General features: G+C 39.7%; 1 protein-coding gene across 4 annotated transcripts in view; it reads right to left on the bottom strand.

Annotated features, from left to right (window-relative positions):
* Positions 1-17664, bottom strand: part of Nol4 (nucleolar protein 4) — a 345385-nt gene extending 327721 nt beyond the window's left edge. For all 4 annotated transcript variants that reach the window (XM_060377625.1, XM_060377621.1, XM_060377622.1 and 1 more), the window contains exon 1: positions 17401-17664. In XM_060377625.1, the coding sequence (XP_060233608.1) occupies positions 17401-17664 (264 nt within the window). The remainder of the gene's footprint in view (positions 1-17400) is intronic.
* Positions 17665-18327: the final 663 nt, after the last annotated feature.

Genomic DNA, 18327 nt, shown 5'->3' with positions numbered 1-18327 from the left:
CAGCTTTTAAAATCCTTCATGATGCCAACATCTATTCCAACTCAGAGTTGGTACTGGGCAATATTTTCCCTTTAGAATTTGACTGATTCTTATTATTTTTAGATGACATACCATTTCATATCATCTCCTATTTTTTATATTATAAGACTATATTCCTATTAAAACTGTCCCAGTGATAAGACAGTGGCATGTCTTACCGTCACATAAGGTATTCTTTCACTGTCTCACTCTGGCCTTTTAAACAGTGGTTGCAATGTCAGATTGCTCTTCAAAGTCGGTTGTGCTTCTTTGCCTCTATCCTACTTCTGTGTTTGGGGAAATGGTCAAGGAACTTACACAGTCTTTTCTATCATTTTAAAGACTATGGTCTGCTGCTTTGAGGGTGCTCTACAGATTTATAATGTGAATATAGGTTTAACTTAAGGGATATTCTCTGTGGGATTTAACTCATGCTATGTAGTTCTCCTCCAACACATGCAACTTTTTTTTCTGATTCTTTGACCTGAGAACTTTGGCTCATCTTAAGAATCTTTAATTTGTCTTGCTGCACAAGCAGAAGGTTCTATAGCCATTGTCAGGAAAACAAAGCAGAGAGAAAAGCATAGCAGAAAAGAGCAAAATGATAAGGGAAGTTGTAATGGCTGGTGTGTGTGTGTGTGTGTGTGTGTGTGTGTGTGTGTTGCACAAACGTGCACAAGCAAAGACCAGATAAGTCCTCTTCATTATTCCCTTGAGACCAGGTCTCTCACTGAATCTGAAACAAGGCTAGAGGACAGAAAATCACAGAGATCATCTATTTCTGCTCCCACACTGTTACAGGTACAGGCTGAAGTGCAACTAAACCAAGGTTTTTAAGGGGGTGCTGAGATCTGAACTCAGAACTTCAGGCTTAAGCAGCCATTGCTTTCACCACTTAACTATCTCTCCCACCTATATCATCCATTGGTCCCTTTCTCCTGTTCCTTTGGCTGAAGAAACAGATTTTCCATGTGGGTTTCCCCTCCTTCTGTAGGTGCTGGCACTACCATAGCACTCATGTGGCTCCAGAACCTGTACAGGCAGCCATTGAAGACAGAAAAAGAAGAGGGGGAGGAGGAAGAGGGAGGGAGGAGACACCCAACCCTCCCCTTGTAGCACCAGTCCCTTTCCCTTGTTCACTGGACAGAGAGCAGGTTGTTTTTGTTTTTCTCTCTCATTGAGTAGGTCCACAAGTAAGTCTACTCTGTGCTTTAACTTCCAGAAATGAAAGGCAAGAAGCAGCCTCTTCCCTCTGTGGTCCTCCTGCCAAGGATTTCTTTTCACACTTACCAGGGAGCAGTGCTTCATGCTGTTTTTAGGACTTTTACTGTTACCTTTAGAACCGGATGATCTGAAGCTACCTGTCCACCCTGGAAACTGATAAAGATTCAGTCACCCTTGTTTTTACAAGGTTCATAGTTGACTGATAAGCCCTTAAAAAAATAGATATGCTGAGCAAAAGAGAAGTCTTCCAGGTTCTAAAACTCACTTTTAGTCCTCAGGCAGGTATTTCCCAAAAGCCCCGGTTTTAAATGTTTAATTCTCACTCACATATATTTTAGAGTTAAGTAATCACCATAATTCTAGGAGAAGGACAGCCTCAACAGGAAATGAGTGAAATAACACATTACCTGGAAATGGTGGAGAAAATGTTAGGTACTTGATTATTTGTGGAGCCATATAATTATTGCAATGATGTACTTGCATATTGAAAATGTTAGTGATAATCAGTTAAAATCAGAAGAGCTGAATCAAAAGTTACATTAAATCATCACATCATTATAAATAAAAAAAAGAAAAAGTACTAGGTACCATGCTTTAGAAAATAATGTATTAGGCAGACAGCAGGGGAAGAGAAGATCAAGAGATGCTGGCTAAAACAGATGGCACGATTTTATGAAACGAGTGAACTCCACTTGTTTCCCTCTCTGATGGTCATTGTTTCTGCCCCTCTCATCCGCTTTGCAGTGGGATTCCGGGGATGAACATAAGTGAATTATATGTAGAGATTTCAGACTCAACAAAATTCATAAAATATTGGAATCTTTAGAAAACTGATTACTGAGAGTGAGAAATAGTGCAGATGTTTCCACCATTGACAGTTGTCTAACCAGCATCTGCTTTCCTCTTGGTCAGTCAAGTAGAGACCAAAATAATAGGGTCTTTTTCAGTAAGGACTTAGAGAAGAAAAACTTAGAGGCATTGACTAAATGATGGCACTGGGCACATCAGTAGGAAAAGCTCTTTCTTCACAGTAGAGTTCAGCCCTTAGGAAACACAGGACTCTGCCATCAGAGTGGCATATCGACCTATGGGTACTCTAGTAGTTGAGTTTTTAACCTTCCATAAATATTTTTTCATTGATTATTACAATTTATTCACTTTGTATCCCAGCTGTAGCCCACTCCCTCAACCCTTCCCAATCCTACCTTCTGTCTTCTCCTCCCATGCCCCTCCCTCAGTCCACTGATAGGGGATGTCCTCCTCCCCTTCCATCTGACCCTAGCTTATCAGGTCTCATCAGGAGTGGCTGCATTGTCCTCCTCTGTGGCTTGGTAAGACAGCACTCCCCCCAGGGGGAAGTGATCAAAAAGCCAGCCACTGAGTTCATGTCAGAGACAGCCCCTGTTTCCATTACTAGTAAACCCACTTGGACACTGAGCTGCCATGGGCTACATCTGAGCAAGGGTTTAGCTATGTTATTTCCATGTATGGTCTTTGGTTGGAGTATCAGTCTTTGCAATGAACTCCTGGGCCCAGGTTTTTTGGTTCTGTTGGTCTCCTTGTCCCCTCCAGGTCTTCCTGTCTCCCCCTTCTTTCATAAGATTCCCTGCACTCTGCCCAAAGTTTGGCTATGAGTCTCAGCATCTGCTTCAATACTCTGCTGGACATACTTTTATGGCTGGTCAAATGTCACTTATCATTTTTTCTCTTTCTCTTCTCTGTTTTTTTTTTTTTTGTTTGTTTGTTTGTTTGTTTCTGTACTCCCGTTTTCGGGGTATGATTAGCCATGAGAGAGAAGCCAGTGTTTTCATGAATGGCAAAGAACTTTTGCTCACCGGTGAAGCTCTGCATGGAATAACCTCATTTTCAGTAGGCAACAGCTGAACTTTGAGTTTTTGCTATATTAAAGTGATTGGCTGTCACTCCTTATTGAATGTCATGGTTTTAAAGTTTAGGATTTAGGATGCAGTCCTACTGCCCTTATCTGAAAATTCTAAGATGTACATCTAATTGCATATCACACATTGTCAACAAAAAATAATGCAAATGAACAAAGAGCACTTATTCGCAACACCTGCTTTATTTAATAAAAAGGAAAGGGATATTTAAAGGTATGCACATCTCAATTGTTTACTTGTGGATGGAGGTGGATTAAGAAAGATATTTCTCATTATGAGCATGCTTCTTTTACTATCTTAATTATAAATTTGTAAAAAATGGAAAACACTCCCTTTATATGAACTTCAAACTAAATGTCACTCTACCCTTATTCAAGTTGCCACTAATTCTAAATTAACATATTCCAAATTAAAGAGCAAATAAATTAATTGTTTTATAAAGAAAAAAAAATGAGCTGAAAGAAACATAACAAAAACTTCTGTCTTGACCTCAGCAAACACAAATAGGCAAATAAGCCCAGACTCCCAAAGAGCAGTGACCCATATCTGATAGCCAAACAGACCTTTGATAGTATATTTGAAAACTTCATCTAATTAGGCCAATTGCATAGAGAATGCCATGGTTATGACCAAGCAAGACATTAGATCCCCATATGGGTCATTCAGCTTTGCCCCATGTCCCTGGATTAAACCCTTAAAATCCTCCATCCATCTGGCAGTAAAAACTAACTGAACGGTCCCATGTGTTTCATATTCTCACTCAGGTTTGGGACAGCCTCACTACCCACTGACCACTTGCAAAGCAGAAAACAACAACAACAATGACATCTAAACAGACAAATAAAAACACTTAAAGTGATTTCTATGACTATTGCCTTATATGCAACAATGAGATTTACTAATCAATAGAACTGCTTTTATTCCTGAAAACACAACTAAAAGGAAGAAAAACAGCCAACAACAGAAAGATTAGTTTTCTGCCTGTAAAGCAGGTTTCTCCTTGTTACTCATGATAAGCTGCCATCTTCCCAAACTTAAATTCTGAAGCTTTCTGAGCCTTCCAGCTTTCTAATGGCTCCAAAATACTTGGAAATCTATAACCATGGAGATAATGACATTAAATAAATGTTTGATTAAAATTATGACAAGTGGAACACTTGAGCAGACTACAGCAGTAAGAAGGAAGAAAAAAACAATCTCAGCAGTGAAAAGAAAACCTGTTTTCTGTCTCCGTCTAATAACAACAATATGCGTTATGATACTTCTATCTCACATACTCTATTATCCAAGCAGTAAGGGCGTGGCCTTATATTAACATATGTTTTCTAAATTAAGTTGCAAAATAAATCTAATGAGAAAAGTTCATATTTTGCTGAAACATTTTTGAGACATCTTTGATATACGTTATAACTCTATCAATAATAATTCATTTTTACACATGCATTTCTGTCTCCCTCTTCCTGTGGAAAACAGTATGCCACGCTGCAATTTATTGGGACAGATCGACTAATATGAAATAATTTTTAGTGAAAACTTTAATAAAAATACAAATCTAGATATACAAATACTATATATGTACATGTATTTATATCAAATATATCTGACTACTATAAACATATTTATATGTAGTATATGTAAAAATATATGTCTATATGCCTTAATGTCATTGATTGGCATTAAAAGTTTTCAAATGCTTTATCATGAACTATTTTTTTTATTATAGATTATCTTGTCATGGACTACCATCACCAAAACCCACAAAATGGCTAGGATTTAAGTAGTAGAGAATAATAAGCATTAAATTATTTCCATCTGCTTCTTCAACAGTAAGTAAACATAGCCTAACTTAACCTGTTTTACTTGCACTAATGCCTTGGGAAATGTTACAGGAAAGGTGTAGGTCATAACTATCTTTTACTGAATAACAAATTATTACCTACTGAATGCCTCAAAATGTCCTGTACATTATGTATATCCTGTACATTAATATATGTGGGGCAGAAAGTAAGCACGCTTTAACTGGATTTTCTGCTTCTTTTCCCGTGATGCTCAATTTGTCTCTCCCCAGGATACTCCCCTAGTAAAGATCCACTTCCAAGCCCTCATCTTTTGATACCAGAATCTATTTCTTTGTAATTGTGGGGCTTTAGTCAGATGTTGATCAAGGGTGCTCTCAACATGTGGAGGTGCCCTCTGCTCTTTTTTTTAATTTTAATTTTCTTCACAATTTATTTATTATATATCTCTATTGAAGCCCCCCTCCCTCAACTCCTCCAAGTACATCCTCTCTACCTCTTCCCCCCATCCCCTTCCCCTAGTTCACTGAAAGGGGGAGTTCTCCACCATTGCCATCTGCCCATAGCTTGCTAAGTCTCGTCAGGACTGCTCGGAACCCCTTCCTCCATGGCTTGGCAAGGCCATATCACCAGGGTATGAGTGATCAGAGAGCAGTCAACTGAATTCATGATAGAGGCAGCCCCTAATCCCCTCCCTCAGAGATCCACATGGAGACTGAGCTACCAACTGGCCACACCTGAGCAAGGGGTCTAGATCCTCTCCATGCATGGTCTTCCACTGGTGCATCCGTCTCTGCAGGATGCCCTGGGCTCAGATCTTTTAATTTTGTTGGTCTCTTTGTGGAGCTCCTGTCTCCATGTCTCCTCCATGTCCCTCTTAATCCCACCTCTCTCTTCCTCCTTAAGACTCCCTCCTCTCTGCCCACAGTTTGGTCGTGAGTCTCATGCCCTCTGCTATTCTTATGTTTTAATTTTGTCAACTTGGCAGATGAAAATATATCTATTTACTATGTAGGGTATAATATATAAATATACATCTATAATATAGGAAGTATGCATGGAATATAAAATGGTTAAATCCAGCTAACTGACAAGTGCATCAGACCATAGTTCCCATGTTTGTGGTAAGAGCACTGACAATCCATTCTCTAAGTTTTTCAAGAATATATCACACCTTCGTAGCTATTGTAGACCTGCAGAAAAAAAAAAAAAAAACCTCTTCAAGTCATCCTTCCTATTTATCTGTGGTTATGTATCTCCAAAGAGTATTTCTTCATTTTCACCCACCCATGATTAACACAAATCTCTGGTAAACCACCATTCTCATTCCTACTTCCATAAAGTCAGGGGTCATTTCTTTTCTTTTTTTATTCTTTTCTTGTCAATCTCATGTATGAGAATGATCACGCAATATTTGTCTTTCTTTGTCTGTCTCATTTTTATTAAAGTCATGACCTCCAGTTTATGTACGTTGTCACAAATGACCAAATGACTATTCGTGACTAAATAATATTCCATTGTGTATTTGAATGGATACATTTTGACTTGTATAAAAATGGAAGCAAAATAAATTAAAGATTTAAATGCAAGACCTAAAACTTTTAAAGCACTAGAAGAAGAGTGCGTGGGGAAAACCTCCTGAAATTTTGTCTGAGCAATGGCATTCTTTAGACAAAACCTCAAAAGCATTTGTGATGAAAGCAAAAATAGAATGTTGTGATGTAACATCAAACAACAAAGGAAACTCAACATCATACAAAGACAAACTACAGAATATAAGAGAATGGTTGAAAACTAAATATCTGACACAACATTAATGTCTGAAATATGTAAGAAACTCAAACAACTCAACAGAATGCAAATGAATATCTCAAATTAAAAATTAAATTAACATTTTAGCTTTTTATGGCAGAGTCAGCTGCTTTGGACCCAGAGAAGAGCATGTCTGATTGCATGCGGGTTGATGCCCCAGGTCCCGCCTCTGAGAAAAAGGTATCGGACAGGTCTGATGCTCTTTGGGTGGATGACACCTAAATGAACATCGGTACAAAGTCCCAATTTATTTCTAATATCAGAGATCAGACCTCTACTCTTGCCTGATGCGTCTAAAACAAAAAGGGGGAACTGTAGAGAGCTGTGGAATGCTATGCCTTAAAGATGGAGCTGGTTTCTGCCTTCCACCTTCCCGATGGTGAGTGCTCTCTGTCACGAACAATTCCACATTTGGCTAAGGCTGAGGATCTGGCTTGCTTCCATGTATGTGGACCTATCTGCATTGCCCACGTGGCATGCCTGAGTTGGCTACCCAGAGGCTATTTAAGCTGTGGGCTGGCTTTCCCCAGGGTCCGAGGATTGTTCAAGGTTCCTGAATAAACTGCATTGAAAAATAAAATAAAATAAAATAAAATAAAATATAACTGATAAGAAAAAAAGAAAATAAAAAGAAAATATTAAAAAATTGAATTAAATAACCGAAGATATTTTTTGAAAGAAGACATACAAGTAGCCAAAAGATGGTGATAATGCATATCTACCTATACAACAAAAGATACAGAAGGTCACCAAAATATTAAAAATGGCACCCCTTCAAACTGATACATAAGCAAAGGCAATGAAAGCAATGTCTAATGAATGATGCAATCTTTTTTGTTATTGCTTTTTTGTTTTGAGAATTTTTAATATAATTTTTGTATATATTACAATTTATTCACTTTTTATCCCAGCTGTAGCCCTACCCTCATCCCATCCCAGTCCCACTCTCCCTCCTTCTTCTCCCAGCCTTCTTCCCCAGTCCACTGATAGGGAAGGTCCTCCTCCCCTTTCTTCTGACCCTAGCCTATCAGGTCTCATCAAGACTGGCTGCATTGTCTTCCTCTGTGGCCTGGAAAGGCTGCCTCCCCCTCAGGGGGAGTTGATCAAAGAACCAGCCACTGAGTTCATGCCAGAGACAGGCCCTGCTCCCCTTAGTAGGGAACCCACTTTAGAGATTGAGTCCATGGGCTACATCTGTGCAGGGGTTCTAGGTTATCTTCATGAATGGTCCTTGGTTGGAGTATCAGTCTCAGAAATGACCCCTGGGCCCAGATTTTTTTGGTTCTGTTGTTTTCCTTGTGGAGCTCCAGACCCTTCCAAGTCTTTCTATCTTCCCTTTCTTTCATAAGATTCCTTGCACTCTGCCCAAAGTTCCAGGCCCATTCATAACAGCCAAACTATTAAAACAATAGTTTTAATAACCTAAGAGTTATCAGCTCTCAGAAATTCATCCCCTCTGTCTCTGCAGAGGGTCTCCCTGGTATTGGGTATATTCCAGGCTGTTTTTTTTTCTCCTTTATTTTTAACCTGTTTAAATTTTTAATATTTTTGTTATACTTTTATTAAACAAATTTTAATTTAAATATATTTTGGTCATATTTTCCCTCTCCCAAGTCCTTCTAGATCCTCTCCCACTCCATATCAACCCAACTTTAAGTTTTTTTCTCAAAAGCAAACAAAAAGTACAACAATCTTCCCAAAACCAAAATAACAAAACAAACAAAACAAAACAAAATAAAACGGTTCCCAAAGACAAATTTAAAGAAAAATGTAACCAAATAAAAAATGTGGAGTACATTATATGTTGATCAAATATTCCTGAACATGAGACTAGTCCTGAAAGTACCAAGTGCCACTGTACTGGAGAAAACCAATTCCCCCTCTCTGAGCAGGTGTAAAAGAGTTCAACAGTTAACATGTACCCTAATGGCTAAGTTTTCATTCATTCATTCATTCATTCATTCATTCATTCATTTAAAAATATATAACAAAATAAAATATAGGTTAAAACTAAACTATCATATCAAAATTGGACAAGATGAACCAACAGAAGGAAAAGAGCCCAAGAGAAGGTACAGATCCTTTGGTGGCTTTCCCTAGGAATCTGAGGTATGAAAAGAATGAAATTCTTAGGCCAGAGACCTCTGAAGTATCCCTGTCTTAAAACTGACCCTGGCTGTGAATATGTGTAGGTTCTGCCTCGCTCACACTCAATTAAATGTGATTACTCAAGAGTCAGGGTATATAGGAATTGCCTTTAAATTTTGTTGACACAGTTCACAAAAACTGGACAACTGTGGGACAGTCCATGGCACAGAGAGATTAATAGGAATAAATCAACATATAAGTAAGAAGCCACTCAGGAATATATTTGAATTGTTGCCCGAAAGCACAGACACAGTGTTTTAAGGGAAGCTGAAGCTTTTTAAATGATAATATCTGCAATTTACAGAGATATTTCAAGTCAAAAATGCTATTTATCACAAAGTGGCTTGACACCATCTGTTTTTTTCCTAAGTTTAATAGATTCCTGTTTTAACTATTTTATTAGAATTAATAATAATCTGATATGTGTATGACCTGGCTTAATTACTCATTAATAAGCAGATATTGAATTGCATTCGTCTGAAACCCAATAATGAGTTTTAATACCTGTAGTGTTATTTCAAACATTATGTGGAACTGCATGACTTTAATGTTTTACTCATTTAATTTATATTTGTCGATATTTATAAACCATGAAGAATATCCCGTTTATGCCCACAAACCTACTCACGTCTTTCCATCCCTGCTATAACATTTTGGGCAGATGACATTCCTTGCAGAACAAAATACAAACAAATTTAGCACTAGAAGCTCCTCACAATCTCACCCTTGCTGACTTTTCAACATCATCTCTGTGTTCTACCTTTTGGTTATTCTAGATTATTTAGCAGACCTTAAAAATGCCTTGAAGTTATTTCTCCAATGGTACAAACATCTAGTTTGCACAATTGTTTTATGTATGCCGTGAATCTACAGGGTTATGATTTGCGTTGTGAATTTTAAGTACAGAGGCACCCCTAATACAGCAGGAGACAGTATGCTAGTTGAAGTGTAAAGTGTGAATCACAGTGTTCTATGATGAGGCAATTATAGACTAAGGATCAGGACGATAGGTATATGCAGAAATTGGCACGTGTGCGTCCTAGAGAGTGTGGAAGGTAAGCTATCAACATAAGGAAGAAAATACTGAAACTTGGGTTGAGAGAAAGAAAGAGAGAGAGATTTAGGACGATTGTGAAGGTTAAAGGTAACATTTCATTTTAAATGAATTGTTCAATAATTTGCCTAACGTAAGAACTTGATAGGCATAAAGTATCAATAAAACATTATCATCAACCACATTAACATTCAATATTTTCAGTTACTTAAATAAGCTATGTGAGCTCTGAAACGTTTTTGAGTATGTTATTTACACATACGTGTAAATGCGTGAATGGGAAGGCGCATGTATGTGCAGTGCCTCCAGAAGCCAGATGGGGGCGTCGGATCCCTTGGAGCTGGTGTTAGAGGTGCTTTTCAGCTGCCCATGGTAGGGACTAGGACCTGAATTTGGGGTCTACACGCTGAGTCATGCTCCAGCTCCAACTCTGAAGAGCTCTTGAAGGAAAAATAGGGTCAGTTTCTTGGCCTTGAAGAGTGCTTTTTTTTCTCTCTCTCTATAGATACAACTGAAAAATGCTACATCTGCCACTGCAAATAGTTGATAATTACATAATAATAATAACTGCCAGATGATCCAACATTCCTATCTCCTGATATATATACATATATATATTCAATTGTTACTTTAATATTCATGTATTCAAATTTCTTTTATAAAGGTTCATTTATTTTTGTGTGTATGAATGCTCATGCATGTTTGCATGCCAGACATATACATGTGGAGGGGAGAAAAAAATCCTCTCATATGAACATAAATATGAATAACTGGTCACAAAACAGCTGACTAGGAAACAATGCTTGTTTGTTTCATAGTGAACACAATCAAACCTCACATTACTTCAGGTGGCACATTTTGACTCTCTATCTTCAGACAGTTTTTAGAGAAATGACTGAATTACCAAGTACTTTGCACCTTGGATGGTGCATAAGTAACTGCTGAGAATCTGACAGTTGTTTATGAAGTCGGTGGCAGGAACAATCCACCATGCCACCCAGACTTTTGACTTACATAAATAAGTAAATTGTGTTGCCGGTCATGAAGAAAAATGAGAATTCAAGGAGAGATTCCAGTTTATAGAAACTAGGATGGGGTCTGAAATGAAGGGAAAAAGTATATCTTGTGTATTTTCAGCTGCAGTACTTTGAAATATTTTAGTGGATGCATGCAATAGAAAATATAACTCAGATTTTCAGGAAACTCCAACAGTGCATGAGTGGGATCACCTATGGAAGAACAGAGTGATAAAGAATTTGGTGCATCTTAGAGGAATGACTTCATTCCAAGAAAAAGAAGTACACAGTTTATGAAATCGGAAAAAAAAATATTTTCCTCATAACATGATACAAGAGAGATGTGGAAAGTTCTGATGGAGAAAACCGGAAGAATCTATCATTAAGTTATCTAAATTCAGAGACCAAGAAAGACTCTTTGCAATTAACACAGGCTTCAAGGGACACACAAACTATTCTTTGAATAAAGAGTGAGTGGTGATCAGTTTTAGAAATTAGTCAAACCTGAGAAATCAGTGGTAAAGAAAAATAGGTAAAAATACATGAGAAACTTTTAGACATGGACAAAGGAAAACCTTGTGAGAACCAAGACCCTGACAGCACAAGTACACTATATAATAAATATTTGATATGTAACACATAATAATTTTAACCTAATAAATGCAACATAAACCAGGAGCTAAGTGACAAGGAGATCTGAAGAAAGGAAAATCATGCCTTTTCTTTATATTTGGAGAAAGTTAATAGTGACATATTCAATTGAAATTTTCACTTAAAAGAAAACATAATTCAACCACTTGGTTTTGCTGATAATTTTTGACTATTAGCAATTTTTTCAGTTTAATGTATTTTGCTACATTTTGGTAATATTATATTTTTTTACTTGAATAAGCATAACATTGCAATTCCAGTATGGTGATATTATTTCTGCCTGTTCCTATAAACTATCAATCAATATATCTTGGTTATATGCATTTTGATAGACAGCAAAGTAAGTGATGGTGGTGGTTTTCTGGATGGGACATTTAGTAAGTATTTTCCTTTCATCTATTCACTAAAATGTCTTAAATCCCAAGAATACATACAATTTACAAATTAAATTTTGTTTGTTTACAAAATGATAATACTAACTACCCAAACAATACACATGTACATGACACACACATACACACACACACACAAACACATACACAAACATGGACCTTGTGCTTTAATTCTATGTTTTGATACGATTTTGAATCCATAACATATGTCTAATTTATAATTACCCCTTGGAATTCTATGTTAATATTTATAACTATTTCTGTTGGGTTTTTTTAGCATGTGTTATGTGCCAGGAATATGTTACTTAAGACACATACTTCTAACATATAAACCAATGTATCAGATATAACCAATATTAGTACATATTATGTAGATCATGTTACATCTTATTAGTTATTATTATGCAAAACCAGATAAGTGATATTACTAATATTTGACAAATATGAGACTTTAACTAACTGGCAGCTTTTCTAATAGCAGAGCAAAGATCAAATGATGTTCAAAGATCTATACCCTGACAGAATGCTTTGCTTCCTGCCAGCTCATTTTGATTAGTCATATATTGTCATACAGAGATTTTTAAAAAGGATATAACCTAAACCATACTGAATTCATCTCGAACCTTCTTACTTAGATGGAGAAGAGCAGCAGGAGGAGGAGTCAGCAAACACAATAGCTATGAGAAAAATACTTATATGATCCTGACACAGGATTGAAGGTCTTGAAAGTTTTACTGTATGCAGCAGTATCTGCTTCCTCACCTTTCTCTGTCTTCTACAGCAATTCTACAAAATAAAATAGGCAAATTCTAAGTATTGGTCACCCTCCTCTTCACTGTATTTACTATTAAGAGAATGAAGAACACGTGGAAAAGTCAAGAGTTATTTTCTGAGGGTCCTCATCTTAGCCCATATATTCATGGGTGTTTATTCCTAAGTATCCTGTCACTTGATACACATTCCAGCGGCCTGCACGGAAGGTCTCAGTGTCTCTAAGAGCTCACACAGGCACAGTATATCATAGAAGGTTTGTTCCTCATGACAATGCCACAAGGAACTACTAAAGACACCTCATAAGCAACACTTCTGGCATTATTTCTGGGCCCTATTCAACCCTCCAAACAGATGTTTTACATCCTATATGCTGTGTGTTGGCTGTCAATGGCAACCAGTTCAATATGAGAATAGATTAGCAAAAGCATGAGCACAATGATGACTTATGCCTCTTTTATAAGCTCAGAGGATGATGGATTGAGGGCACAGTTCCTCCTCTCTGATGTCTGTAGCAAATTTCACATCAAGGCCTAATATATTAGATGTTTCCCAAAGCATCATGTTAGAAGAGGAAGAAACAGGTGCAGATTCTTCATCATTTATTATTTCTCTCATTTGATTAGAATAAAGGATGTATGAGCCAGACCATAGTCAGAGAACTAACAAAATGCTGTTTATGATTTTGTCCATGAATATTCATTGTAATCACTTTCCAGTCATCAATTAGTAGTATGCACAGTGAGAACAGTATGAACTCTGAGGCTACAGATTGCAGGGCTGAATAAATAATTATTTTTAAATCACATCACTAAAGATACTGCATATTCCCTTGTGGAATAAAAAAGGCATTTTATGGCCCACAGCAAAGTAAATATAGATGACAGTATACAAGGAAGCAAAATTTACACCTTGGTATCTTCCCTTACAAATAGAGGTCAAAATATTCTATGCCTTGATTGTTCAGCCTCAGCATTCAGTACCTTAAAACTAAAAGAAGGATAGCAAACATGGGATTACCAAATTTCTCACTAAATGTTCCATAAAATGTAATGAGGTTTTAAAAAATACAAGATAATGCATTGGTCATAATGCAGAAAGATTAAATAAGATTTCTTATTATTTTTTAACTTCTTATTCATACTATCAAGTGGTAGGATGTATTGTGGTAGTTCAGACTGTAACTATGTTACCGTTAGTTGAGGTCAGAAAACAAAATATCATTCAGGATCAAAAGCTTATAATGAACTATCAAAGCAATAAAGAGAACTACACTCCTATTTATTTAAAATCATCTCTGACTGAGTTTGTTACAATCACTGTCAGATTTGCTGAGTCTTTTTCCAGAGCTTTAAGGTATCCATCCTTTCACTCTTCAGAATTTCTTATACTTTTAATATATATGTAAAAAAAAAAAAAAAAAAAAAAAAACCAACAATGTACGAAGAGTGCTTGCACGGAATCAAAGTAGAAACAGATGGGGTGCTAACCCAGCTGCATGTGAGTACTCATCCAGGTCTGATCCAGACCTAAAATGGCTGAGTTGCTTGGTGACCAAACAGTGTCATTTAGGCCACTGAGTTATCTAAACATCAGTGACAGAAAGTTCCCTCAGCTTCAGATCTGGCCAGGGCAAAGATAAACGGGCATATTTCTCCCTTCCAGTTGTTTTTATTTTAAATCAGTTTTTTTGTTTTGTTTTGTTTTGTTTTGTTTGTATGCTCAGTTTTAAAGTTCAGGGTTCAGGGCAAGAATATCAGCAAAACTGCATCTGTTCTTTGGAAAAAAATAAGAGGTAGAAAGAACCAGCTCCTCTAACTGGGAGACTGACAGACAGTCTCGCTGCAATTAAGCCTGTGTAGTGTGTCTGTTCTACTCTTCTATACCCTCCCAGTTGCTTTCTGTCTCTCTTTCATTTAATGAAAGTAGTTAATTAGCTCAGGCCTGTCCTCTCCTCTTTCTCTTTCCCTTTTTGCTGTAGTAATGATGTCTAATTATCAGCAGCAGTGGATTAATGCAACATCAGGAGCCAAGCATATCTCACTGACAGAAAAGCTAGCCAGTATCCCTCAGACTCCAAGGAGGTCAGAATAACTCTTCATCTACTTGAAAATACCATTCAAAGGCAGTGCCTCATTTCACCCAGTGTATGCAATTCATGCTTCCAAAGAGAAGAAAACATATTTCTGTCTTTTTGGTGTTTGTATTCATGCCATGGTGAAGACAAATGAACCTGGTTTTTAAAGGAAAATGCATTCATACATTAGGGAAGATGATAAACGGGATATTTTATTTATTTTTAACCAATTGAAACTGTGATTGGCTGTCTCTTAGAGAAGGTGGAGCCTATAATTCTGTGTTAGAAGCACAAAAAATTCATAAAGAACAGTAGAAGAGCTCATGAATTAAAATCCTATTCAACATTTCAAAATAGGCTTGAATGGAATGAATACAGAGTGCTTTAAATACTACACGGAAATCATTGGAAATCATTTAACAATATCACCTGGCGGATCACATTGTCTCCCTTTAATATATGGAATCTTTACTGAAAAGAGAAACACGTGCCACATTATTATTCCTCCCGCAGCTGTCACTTCCTATTAGATGACTTAGTAGTAATTCTCTAGCAACCCCACGTTTATTTTTTTTTGACATGAAAATATGGGTGTCACAGCATGTTGAATGCTGGTTTGAATAACTCACACCCACGATTGTCTTGGTGCCTCTATAACCTTTATAGAGTTTATGTTATCAGTAATTTTAATTAGTCTTCAAAGGGATAAATATTTTAACACACATAATGTTTGTAATCAAATCTATACAAGTATAAACTACTGGACCCAAACAGAGCATCTACATTTAACCCCAAAAGAATGAAAAGCTGAGAAACTTTCTGGTTAGCAATGATATATAATGTAACGTACATAATATTTACATATGAGCAGAGTTAAAAAGTACTTGAAATAAATATAACATTTTACTCACTCAGCTACAATTCTAATTCGCTTTGCTTAACAATAAACTATTTTCCAGTCCAGTTCTTAATAATAGTCTCTATCCAAATGAAACAAAGCAGTTGCTTCTCTACAACTCACTTCTGGCTCATGCAGATGTAAATAAGCCTTCCTCTGACATCTTAATCCAGCGAGGCAAGCTACCGCCTCACTATTGTCTTAAGCAGCTCTCTGGGCTGCAGGAGAAAGCAAATTCATCATTTAGATCTAGCCACCTCCTGCACACTGTTCAAAAACTGCACGTCAAGAAAAAGAGAAAAAAAAGAAACTTTTTCTGTGTCCGGTTCACCTTTGTTTTCACATCTTCCATATAAATTCCTAAAGAAACATCCAACCTTCAAGCAACCATTCCCAGTTAATCGTGGGGAACCAAAAAAGGTCTGCTTTCCAAACCTGCCAGAGTCCTCCAGATGGAGCTTGGAAGAGCCTTTCATGCGTACATCTCCAAAATCAAGCACCTTAGAGAAAGCATAGCCTTCTCCTTCAGAAGCCTTCGTTCTAACATCCTCGGGGAGCTGTGCACGGGGAACCAGCCGCCAGTGAAAAAAAGGAGGGGGGGGGACTGGGGGGGAAGGAGCCAAGCTCAACAAATCCCAAAGCGAGACAAAAATACAAAGGGTGCCAGAGAGCTCCCCCACCCCCACGCTACGCGAGCACCCCTCCTAAGGCAGCGAGGTGTTATACACCTGACCCGAGATACTGCTTGGATCCCCCTGTTCCCATCTTCTTGCAAAGGAAGCGGATGCTGCAGCAGCCTCCCAGCGTCTGCGTTTTAGAATGAGGTGTACCGGTCCCCCACAGCCAGTTCCTTGCTCACTACAGCTTTGTGGGTAGGAGACTAGAACCAACCCAGGAGGAGGAACAAATGCACCCTTAGATCGCGCGCCCCAAACCGTCCCTCTTTGTTGTGCATCGCCTAGCTGAGGAAGCTTCCGTGGTACAAGTGAGGAAGAGGATGGGGGCGGGGAGGAGGAATGTCCAGGACCTTATCTGCCAACCAAACAGGCGCTGCTAGGATCTCGGGGGGGTTAGGGGGCAAGGCGTGCGGACTCGTCCTGTGTCTCCCCGCTGGCAGTCTCACAACAAAACTCAATAGTGTCCCCACATCCACCTCAACCGCCGCCACCTTCGAGCTTTGTGCCAATGAGGAGACACAGTAGCCTATCCATCAGCCTCGTCTGGTTCTCCGAGCTTGCGGCTGGGGCTTCTAGCCCCGGCCTTCATGTGCCCTGGAGGGGGTAGGACACGCGTCAGGCTCCCAGCGAAGGACCTGGGACAATGGCCTGGCTGGGTTAACAACCAGGCACACCCGAAGCAGCGGGGAAGACAGGCTCCCAGCCACTGTCCCGCAGCGCGGCGCAGCGCAGCCCGGAGGCAGGGAGGGCCGCCGGCTCTGCGGGTTCGCTGACGCTTTAAAATAAGGGACCACAAAGACTTTCTAGAAGGGAAATCACGCCCGGCCACTGCGTCTGGGGACGACTTGGGGAGGGGGCTGAGGGGGGGTAGGAGCCAACAGTGGCTCCAGCATCCCCCCTGCCTCCCCCTCTCTCCGCCCTCCCTTCCGGGCTGCTCCAGGAGACAAATAACAGAGAAGGCGGCTCACCGTGGTCTTGACCCGCACGAAGAGCACTTGCTTGGCGCCGCCGCCTACCCCGCGGACCTCATCCGGCTGGCCCAGCTGGAAACCCTTCGACTTGACCCAGAATTTAAATTTGGCGTTGTCGGTGGAGCTCGCCTCGGAGCCGTTGAGGAGCTGGACGATCCGCTCGTATTTCTTACGGGTCACCGTCTTGGTCTTGCCCGAGTCCCCGTAAGTCCTGAGGCACCAGTCCTGGAACTGGCGGTACATGTCACGTTCGCTCTCCATGGTTCCCCCCGCGCTGCTGTGGGGGCCGGATGCTCCCAGCGCACTTCGCACCTGTTCACCCCGGCCTCATGAAATAGGCAGCCCAGACCACGGTGCCAGGACACGAGGTCCCGGGCTGAGCCGCGGGAGCCTGCCTCCGGTGAGGTGGGGGGGGGGGGGAGGCCCGGGGAAAGAGGAGGAGGAGGAGGAGGGTCCGGATGGGCACCGGCGATCGATGCCCCGCGCTACCAAGTCTGCTTCGTCTCGTTCAACTGCAAAGGATGTCTAGGACGCTTTCCCGGTGCTCCTAAGAGGCGGCTGGTCCCTTTAACGCCGTGTGACCAGAACCATCCCAACAGCGGCTGACCCAGAGGAGCTGGATGTCTGAATAATTAAAATCCCATTCCTCGGTTTATGAAAAATCCCAATATTGACTCGAGACGGCCCCTCGATGCCTCGCCCCAGGGCTGTGTCCAGGGCAGGGCAGGTAGGGCGCAAGGCAGTCCTCTGGCGCGCGCCCCGGAAGCCTCCCCGGCGGATGGTCCAGGAGCCAGGGCTTCGGCTCTAGCGAAAACAGCCCTCGACTGGCGAGCCCCGAAGGGCACACGGGTCCCTGGACTCTCTCTCCTTACGTCCTGCCCAGCCTTGGCCTTCTCCGTGACAGAATTAGAGAGAGAGAAAGTT

The sequence above is a fragment of the Meriones unguiculatus genome, chromosome 2 (assembly GCF_030254825.1).
Source record: "Meriones unguiculatus strain TT.TT164.6M chromosome 2, Bangor_MerUng_6.1, whole genome shotgun sequence".
In the NCBI taxonomy this organism is placed as follows: Eukaryota; Metazoa; Chordata; class Mammalia; order Rodentia; family Muridae; genus Meriones; species Meriones unguiculatus.
This window is presented reverse-complemented; position numbering and strand designations above follow the sequence as displayed.